Source organism: Salvia miltiorrhiza, unplaced genomic scaffold (genome assembly GCF_028751815.1).
Source record: "Salvia miltiorrhiza cultivar Shanhuang (shh) unplaced genomic scaffold, IMPLAD_Smil_shh original_scaffold_217, whole genome shotgun sequence".
Lineage (NCBI taxonomy): Eukaryota > Viridiplantae > Streptophyta > Magnoliopsida > Lamiales > Lamiaceae > Salvia > Salvia miltiorrhiza.
Window position 1 is genome coordinate 157,228 of NW_026651503.1, and position 9,306 is coordinate 166,533.

At 37.3% G+C, this 9,306-nt stretch overlaps 2 protein-coding genes across 3 annotated transcripts; one reads left to right on the forward strand and one right to left on the reverse strand.

Moving 5' to 3' along the window:
• The first annotated feature begins 764 nt into the window (after nt 1-764).
• LOC131003466 (putative glucose-6-phosphate 1-epimerase) lies at nt 765-2,918 on the forward strand. Its single transcript, XM_057929939.1, has 9 exons — nt 765-986; nt 1,045-1,155; nt 1,250-1,301; nt 1,374-1,511; nt 1,589-1,687; nt 1,769-1,866; nt 1,949-2,056; nt 2,473-2,554; nt 2,694-2,918. Exons 1-9 carry the CDS (start codon nt 919-921, stop codon nt 2,757-2,759), a joined length of 822 nt encoding a protein of 273 aa, XP_057785922.1. The 5' UTR covers nt 765-918; the 3' UTR covers nt 2,760-2,918.
• An 18-nt stretch (nt 2,919-2,936) lies between these two features.
• On the reverse strand, nt 2,937-7,543 carry LOC131003465 (protein MODIFIED TRANSPORT TO THE VACUOLE 1-like). 2 transcript variants are annotated; one of them, XM_057929938.1, is made up of 5 exons: nt 7,063-7,543; nt 5,774-6,526; nt 5,235-5,390; nt 3,814-4,764; nt 2,937-3,365 (listed from the first exon to the last, which is right to left on the reverse strand). In XM_057929938.1, the coding sequence occupies exons 1-5, from the start codon at nt 7,267-7,269 to the stop codon at nt 3,324-3,326; spliced, it is 2,109 nt and encodes a 702-aa protein (XP_057785921.1). In that variant the 5' UTR covers nt 7,270-7,543; the 3' UTR covers nt 2,937-3,323. The 2 variants fall into 2 exon arrangements, with proteins under 2 accessions (XP_057785921.1, XP_057785920.1); XM_057929937.1 differs by having other exon boundaries at nt 2,937-4,764; nt 7,063-7,533.
• Between the last annotated feature and the right edge of the window lie 1,763 nt (nt 7,544-9,306).

Sequence of the window (9,306 nt, forward strand, 5' to 3'; positions counted from 1 at the left end):
AATATGTTATCAAATTAATAAATGATACAATTAAGATTTGTATTGCGTATCTCATCTAGAAGATGGTATATGAATACATGACAATTGCTTTATAAAGGACCTTGTGTTTTGAAGCAAATATGATATTAAGATGGTATATGAATACATGACAATTGCTTTATAAAGGACCTTGTGTTTTGAAGCAAATATGATATTAAGGTGTCATAATTATATTAAACACTCTAGTCATCCTTAGCAATATAATTTAAAATAGCTAGAAATCTACATAATATATAAAAAGAGTATTTTTTTCCCCTCCAACTTCTCTCTTTTCTCTTCTAAACATCATCAAATTAAATTCTTAAAAAAATATTCAATATACATTTTAAATTTAAGTAAATAAGAGATTAATTTTATTATTTTTATTTATCAAGATTAATCCTCCCTAAAGAATTAATAAAAATATTAGAGTTATTACGGGTGAGGCGACAAAGGAATGGCGTTGGCCCAAAACTATCAAGTATCATCATAGGAGTAGATACTTTAATTTGGTTGGGCTTGGCCCAAAACATGATAGTTATATGAGTTTGAAACATGTCGTAGACAAGTAATTCAGTTCACGGATAAAAGTAAGAGCGAAAAAGCCATGAGTTTTGATTGCATCTGTCTGTGTTGGTGTGGTTGGAGAGTCTCGACGGCTTTCTTTCTCTTACATTACAACAAGCTAGCGTCATCTTAATCACCATATGCCTTTTTTATATCCAACATTTGGTATTTTGATATGGAAACTGAAAAAAAATTAAGAGCGAAAAAGCGGAGAAAGGTGATACTGATACGGATGCATTGAATATTCGACTTCACTTTCTTTTCGCTTATAATCTACGCATTCAATTTGACTCGCTATATATAATAAATGTCACACAAAATACACTATCAATAATGGAGTGGTCAAGCGTAAATGGGTTGGGAAATCTACCAAAGATCATCTTAACTTGTATGGACGGAAGGTACAACTTCAACTTTTGCAGTTTAGGACTTAAAATAGAAACTGAAATTGTTTAGCAGTGAGGCAGAGGTATATCTATATGGAGGCTGTGTTACATCCTGGAAAATAGATGCCAAAGATGTTCTTTATCTTCGTCCCGACGCCATATTTAGCGGTGAGAAGCCGATTAGGTATCATCTATCTCTACTCTAATCTACCAACTTCCAATATTTATCACTTGCATATATGAATTCATTCATATTTGGTTGCTTCCTTTGGATATAGTGGAGGAATACCACATTGCTTCCCACAGTTTGGACCTGGCCCATTGCAGCAGGCAAAAACACTATACTCCTATTATTTCAATAATAATACATAATAGGTTAAATTAAACGTGATTATTTGACAGCATGGATTCGCAAGGAACATGGAGTGGTCTATTGTTAGTGTTGAAAATATGCAAATTAATCCTTGTGTAACTCTCGAGCTGAAAGACAATCCCTACAGCCGTAGTATGTGGGATTATGGTTTTCATGCTCTATACAAGGTATTAATTACTAATTAACTTCATTTCTCTATCATTATTTTTAATATAATTTCACTCATCATTCATTCGTTTTTCAGGTGACTCTAGGCACACACACTCTCTCAACAGAGATTAAAATCACAAATACTGATCAAATCCCATTTTCATTTACTACTGCCTTGCATACATACTTTAGAGTAAGTACAAAATTCAACGACTAACCAAAATCATAATTAATAATTGTGTTGCATGCATTTAATCCATGTAATGCAATGCAGGCTTCAGCAGCAGAGGCGTCTGTTAAATACTTAAAAGGTTGCAAGACATTGAACAAACAACCTGATCCAAAAAATCCAGTGGAGGGTAAGGAGGAAAGGTGTGTATGAGCTGTATTAATTAGGATATCAATGTCTCATTAATTTGTAGTTGATTAAAACCCTAATGTTTTCAATCTGTAGGGATGTTGTCACATTTCCGGGATTTGTAGATTGCATCTATCTTGATGCTCCTGACGAACTGCACCTGGATAACGGCTTGGGTGATTCGATTACTATTAGGAATACCAAGTAAGACAATGCAAAAAATCTGTCTGTTTATTGATTAGGGGGTATTTATAAGCTTTTGAAAAGTGTTTAGCAAAATAAGCTTCTAAAAGTTTATAAGCTGTCCCAAGGGGACACCAAGCGGTGCGACCTCCTGTGTGTAAACAGTGAGGTCCCGGTTCAAACCCCACTGCTCCTCCTCCCCAACTCCTCCAAGTAAAAAAAAAAAGTTTATAAGCTGTAAAAAATAAGTTACAATTACTCCTAACAAAATAAGTTCCTCAACCGAAATTGATATTTTTATTATCTTACAAATAGCAATCATTTTATAAAAATAACTCCACCATCATATACCTTTTCAATTTCAGCACTATTTAATTGATCAGTTTTTGAAGTCTTACACTGATCAGTTTTTGATGTTTTGTGTTATCTTTTGCTAGTTGGTCTGATGTTGTTCTGTGGAATCCTTATCTGACGATGGAATCATGTTACAAAGATTTTGTGTGCGTCGAAAATGCCAAGGTAATGTAGAAGATTTACAGACTCAAGTTTCTCTTTATGATTTTTCTATATCTATTTTCTGTATGATCACCGTCTAATTTGAGTATTGATTTTGTGAAGTTTTTATTTTATTTATGTGGTGAATGTACGTATTACTTAGATTGGAGAAGTTGAGCTACAACCTAACCAATCATGGACTGCTGTGCAACATTTGATCAAGACTTGAAATGCAATGGTCGACCAGAATGCCTAATCAAATAAGGTCGTCTTTGCACATCTGTTTTATCTAATTAGAAAATACCATGTATGTCTTGGAATAGGTTTGTGCTGTACGTGACTGGTTAATTTTAAGACAAATTATGTTATCGCTTTCGATTAGGATCTATCCGAGTAGATTGTGAACTAAGAAGGGAAAAGAAATAAATAACATTACTACAAAAAGTCTATCAGGCATTCATCTCAATGGGCTATTACAAATAAAAGGCAAAAAATACACAACAATCTTCAACAGTTTAGATGACTGCACGATTCCAGACCCTTCTTAGGATCAAAACAAGTTTAGATGCCAGAAATATTCACACAACAGGTCTGTGCAGCTGCCTTCCGCTTTAAATCCCCTCATTTTTTCACCCTGCTTTTTATGCAGTCTCGAATCCCATTTATGCCGATACAACACTTACTCAACAGTTCATATACTTTTTCCAATTCAAGATTCAGGCAGCATCTTCTAAGTGGGCTGCTTCACTAAGAACCCATGGCTAAAGCAATAAATCCACACACAACAAATCAATTAAATCGTGCGCTTGGTTTCACGAGCTGAGGCCAGATGATCCTACAAAACCAGCACAAGTTAACAAAATACTTGCACGTGAACTATCAGCTCAAGTGTAAAATATAAAGGTGAGGAGCATAGGTTACCACTGCTTCAACAAGAGTTCGGTTCAGTTAATAAAAAAAAAATAGAAAGAGAAAAGGAAAGTCCTATGAGATTCCAGACAAATCCTAGATCTGAGACCAAGTGACTTCCCAATTTCTTTAGAGTTTCAATGTATTTATTTGTATCATTTGTACTAGCTGATACTTAAATACTGCTGGAAGCGAAAGAACATTCTTCATTCTACAGGCTACACCTAGTAGGCCCAGAAAGGCCATTACCACAAAAAACATATTTCCGAAAACCAAGATGTAATGATAAGACTAACTGAAGGAGTTGTCGAGTTCTGAAGCATCCTGTGACAAATATTGATATTACAGAAAATATGGCAACCAAAAAAACTTACCGAGATAAAATCAAATGCTTTTGTATCCTCTCTTTTTGATCCATTCATCAATGAAGTTGGAGGTTGGGTAGCTATGCCAGGATTGAAAATATCTGGAAGGGGTGAAACATTCCCTCCTACAGGTCCAGGAGAATTAATAGTAGAACTGGATTGTAGATTCCCTAGTAGATGGAAGTTGGACATTGCAGCTAGAAACTGCTGTTGAGCAAAGTGACTCCCCATGGCATTATAGTTTATTGGCTGAGAAGCAAATGCAGGATTGAGCACAAAACCTGAAGGAATATTATATGTCACAGCACCCAGGGGGAATATGGGATTTACATTAACCTCAGCAGCTTGCAAAGGAAATTCATTATTTAAAGCAACGTTAGGACTTCTATTATCTGCACTGGATACTGAACCCAAAATTTTGCCACCCATCTCTTCACTACTTGCATTAACCTTTACAGAGTGATCATTTCCACTCACAGGCATACCATCCATCAAGTTGGTAGCATATTCACCAGAATTTCCTTGCTCCATGAAGACCTCAGAACTAGAATTTAAAAGGTTGAACGGTTCAGAATCATTTTCATGAGCTGCTACATGGGCCTCTGAGGCTCCTGGCTTATCAAAAGCCATCCCAGAAAGTAGATCCTCAACACGGTCGAGATCTTGACTTATAAGGAAGGAGACATCTGCAAAAGGGTCATCATCAACGTTCAGCTTGTTGGTGCTCTCACAACCATCGGAATTGTTACCAAGTAAGTCATTGATCAGTGGAGCAACAGATGGTCGTGCACTTGTTATTTTTGGCTCACATGCTGCTTTTTCTGGATCTTCCATGCCAAGATCATCTAGGTCACCAGTGTTTATCATATCCGGTATCACTGAAGGCTGAGGAATCTGAGTTGATTGCTTGACACGGTTGGCTCCAGTGCCATTTTGTTCACAACCAAGAAGACTCAATACCTGAAGCCACCACAAATTACTCATTTCTTATTCTGAAATGAAGAGAAGCCAAAATTACTAATTCTGCTGTAACATGCAGTATGCAATTCTTTTGGGCAATAATAGAGTAATTCTTATGTGCAGGTTAGTGTTACATGCTTGATCCAGTGCCTAGATACAGGCAAATCCAGTGAATCCTAAGTTCAAGAGAATACTAGGAAAAGTAAGAGTGGTGGTTGTCATCTTATCAAAGACCCTGTATCCTTGCAACTTCACTTTAATAATTTGCAGTGCATCAATAATTCTATGTGATTACCGTCACATGTTTCAAACCACACTGATAATTCATGAAAATTAAAAGTTCAAAGAAAATTCAGAAGAAAGGTGCAAAAGAAATCTCTGGTTACTTCTCTCACTCAACTCCATTCACTTAAGTTTATGAAGACAAAAGATAGAACTAGAAGGCCACCTAAATGGGACTAAAATCTCACCTTAGTTGCTTTCTCCCTCAAAGATGCTTGGGGAGATTCAGAGCATTGCACCACAACATCTTTGTTGTCGTCGAAGTACGAAGCAATAAGTGAAAAATGCCCGTCATTTTTCTTCCTCAATAGTGCCTCAAGGATGCATATGGCTTTCATGCGGACCTAAATAAATGGCCATTTTATGGAAATCCAGTCAGTGAAAACATTAGACATGATTAAATTAGAATAGTTACTCCCTCCGTCCCACTTATAATGACACAATAGAAATAGGCACGTAGATTAAGAATAAGGTGTTAAGAAAGTGGGTAGGGACACTTAATTGATGTGTGTAGAATGGGTAGGTAGGAACCATGTACTATTTTTTGAAGGTATCATTATAAATGGGACAACTAAAAAGGAAAATGTGTCATTATTAGTGGGACGGAGGGAGTATTTCATTAGAAATTTTTTTATAACCAGTACAGCAAAATTTTAGGACAACATTGATGGTCATCAAATTATTAGTATTATAATGTGAGCCACAAATAATGGCACAAAGCACACACCTGCCACATAGGAGACCTCAGTTTCATTTCAATGGCATGCGCTAATGATTTGGCATCTAATTTTGAGGCCTCCACCAGGAAAACATGAAGTGCATCCCGAGTAGGCTGTAGGCGCACACCAGTTGATGTTACTATGGTCTCTAACAACTTCTCTTCACGAGTTTTTTGACTATAAGTCAAAGCAGGGTCTCCATTGCTAGTTTCTGACTGGCTTGTAGAAATTTCTTCATCCCAGCTTCCATTACCAGCATTTTTTGAGAAGCGAGAAGAGCTGTTATATTCGGCATGAGATCCAATCCCTTCATACCTATCAGAATAATCACTTTCTCTAGTCAAAGATCGCTCAAGATTTGGGCTTCTGTAACTTCCAGTGTCATTACTTTTCCTAATGGAAGGAGATTGTTTCAAATTACTAAATCCCTGTCTAATTGTAGCACTTCCAATGTCAACAACCTCACTGATGAATGACTTTCTATCATCTGAGGGCATTTCATAGTTGGTATTTCCAAATCCTTGTATCCGACTGCGAAGACTACTTTCTGTAGGTGCAGCTGTGCTATCATCTGATGAGAATAAAGTAGATAATGTTTCTTGTGCTGTTTCTCGGACAGCCTTGTTCAACGCATCACCCTTCAGAGGATCTGGCTGGCCCCTGTAGTGGATTAACTGCCGTACTGAAACAGAATTTTTTTGCATCTCCCTTTTGAACTCTGCACCTGACTTTCCCACAGCATATTTGATCACCCTTAATGCCTGAAAACAAATTAATAAAACAATTATATTCTGTTGGCACGATAAGGATTGGAGTACTTAAATCTGCTAGAAGTTCCTCACTAGGGTTCCTCGCTTGAGGCAGCTGAATCGAGATCAATACAACAGTTCTCAGTTGTGCTGACAATCCATCCATAGGTCAAGATAATTATTTACACAAACACTTATTCAACATGTCAGTATTCTGCTAAAGTTTTGGTTGCATCCTTACCCAAATGATTCAAATGCTCCGAGATGTTTCGAAAAAAAAACATAACAAAGTAACAAACAAACCTATGGAGACGAATATGCAACTCAAGACACAGAAAACGATCAGATAACTTGGGGGGAATGAAATCTCCGTCTCATAACTATACTCATGTAAGAGATCAGCAAATTGAACTATGGTAACACACATAAATAACCGCAAAACCACCATTTTAATCAACCAAAACAAGTAACACACACAACAACTCAAAATTATCAAAACAACAAAAGCGTACAGCTAAAAAGAACAACGAATCGCATAATTGGATAACCTTCTGTTTAACAATCGGCGATTTGTGATCAAGCCGTCTGAGGATGAATTGGGAGACCTCTTTAACAATGGAAATGTGTGAAGACCTCAGCAAATCGCATATTTCCTCCAATTTGTAAACCGGAGTAACCTTATCCTCGTCGGAAGTCGCGACGTCGATCATTTTGGACCTCCAGTACGACTCCACTGCCCTCCTGCTCTGCTCCATTCTTCACCAAAATCACTTTTTCACTCCACCAAAGAAACCGATCGATTAGCCGATCCGCCGACTCGATTTACAAATCAAACAAACAGATTGTTCAACGAATTACTACAGGATCGGTCGACCGACCAGTGATTAATAGAGTTGTTAATCCTTGCGATCGCGGAGGTCTATGTTCATCGAAATGGAAGGAACGGAGAATTGGGATATTCTTTTTTGGGGGGGTTGATTTATTTTGTTAACAGAACTTGAATTTCTAATTTTGTTTATAGTTTTCCTTAATGAAAGTCAGGTACTCCTTCCTCTTCTTTTTTATTTTTTTTAAGTCAGACACTCTTGTGTAACTAATTTTGTCGGTGTTTTTACACCTTCAAAATCTTCTTCCTTCTCAATCAAATTTGAGTAAATTGCGTGGGGCTGTTGACTAAGGGCTCGTTTGATTTTCAATAAAGGATTATGTAGGATAATTTGTAATCAGGATAATTTGCATGAATAATGACGGATTATTATTCCCTCCGTCTCAGTCCAATAGGCTCAGTTTCCTTTTCGGGACGTCCCAGCTCAATAGGCTCAGTCTTAAAATAAAAATAATTAAGGGTTGTTTATATTATAATAAGGGCCTAATTTCAAATTAGATGGGGCGGTTAATTAAATCTTTCTTCCGATTCTTTTTTTTACATTTTACTTTTGAAAATGGCATCTCTCATCTCTTTCCTACGAAAACCCAAAATCCTCTCTTCTCTCTCTAGCGGCGCGAACTGATTCTTCAACCTCCGCCTCTCTCACCTTCGCCGATCAACCGCAACCCACCCCCGTGATTCCCCGCCGTGATGTATACTAAAAACCCTCGTCGATTCCTGCGGAGTCTGACCGATCCTTGGTCGATTTTGTCGACCAAGAGTCTCTGAGCGGCAGATACGCTTTCGACTCCCAATTTTCTGATGGGGATTCGTCTACTCTAGATCTCAGTTTCTCCGTTCCATGTCTACCTCAGGAGGTTCGAAGGAAGGCGGTTCGAGAGGCTCCAAGGAAGGTGGTTCGAAAGGGATTATGAACTCCTATATATGATTTGTCGGAGACCTTCGTCCCTGAGACAGAACCACTGGAGGTGGTGGTGGCTGAAGAAGAGGAGGAGGTGGTGCTTGTCCCTGAGACGGGTGAGGACTTTTCTTTTACTATTGTGATGGCATCTGTGATGCCCTAATTTCTATTGTTGGTGATTGTTTTTTTTTTTGAAAAGCGAATTGTTGGTGATTGTTGGTGGTGATTGTTGTTGCATCTGTGATGCCCTAATTTCTATTGTTGGTGATTTTTGGTGGTGATTGTTGTTGCATCTGTGATGCCCTAATTTATATTGTTGGTGATTGTTGGTAGTGATTGTTGTTGCATCTGTGATGCCCTAATTTTAAGTTTTATTTTTATTCATCTACCTTTTTCAATTCAGTTTTATTTTAATAATTGAGTTAAATTAAATGAAAATGGTATAAATGAGATAAGGAAGCAAATATGATTAACAAAAAATAAGGGAATACTTAAAAGCTTAATCTTTGGTGGACCACACTACTTATCCCTTATAAAATGAATTTCTTAATCTCCGTGCCAAAAGCAACTGAGCCTATTGGACTGGGATGGAGGGAGTAATATTGAGTTGGTGTTTGCTATCATGGCTAAATACAGAATATCCTGGTTTAACTTAATCCTAGGAGGGAGGTGGTATTATTAATCTTAAGAAATTTGGATTAATAATACTGGGTCGTGAGATTAAACCGGGTCATCCGCATTATTACTAAATAATACTCCCTCCGTCCACGAAAGAACTTCTTATCTTTCCTTTTTGGGACGTCCATAAAAGAACTTCCTACTTATTTATGGACTATACCCCACCACTTATAATCCTCTTATTTTTCACTTTTCACAACTCTCAATATTAATTATAACACTTTTTCACCACTCTCAAATCTCAATACACTCAACTACCTTTTATCCACTCTCAAAACACTCAACAATATTTTTTCTTAAAACCCGTGCCACTCCCTCCTAGGA

What these genes read in the sequence shown, in the direction of transcription:
- LOC131003465 (XM_057929937.1), bottom strand. Translation starts at nt 7,269, where the DNA reads ATGGAGCAGAGCAGGAGGGCAGTGGAGTCGTACTGGAGGTCCAAAATG. An exon ending in CGCCGATTGTTAAACAGAAG is followed by an intron (nt 6,527 to 7,062) that starts GTTATCCAATTA and finishes ATTTGTTTTCAG; the next exon opens with GCATTAAGGGTGATCAAATA. An exon ending in TGAGGTCTCCTATGTGGCAG is followed by an intron (nt 5,391 to 5,773) that starts GTGTGTGCTTTG and finishes CCATTTATTTAG; the next exon opens with GTCCGCATGAAAGCCATATG.
- LOC131003466 (XM_057929939.1), top strand. Translation starts at nt 919, where the DNA reads ATGGAGTGGTCAAGCGTAAATGGGTTGGGAAATCTACCAAAGATCATC. An exon ending in GTTTTCATGCTCTATACAAG is followed by an intron (nt 1,512 to 1,588) that starts GTATTAATTACT and finishes TTCGTTTTTCAG; the next exon opens with GTGACTCTAGGCACACACAC. An exon ending in TGTGCGTCGAAAATGCCAAG is followed by an intron (nt 2,555 to 2,693) that starts GTAATGTAGAAG and finishes CGTATTACTTAG; the next exon opens with ATTGGAGAAGTTGAGCTACA.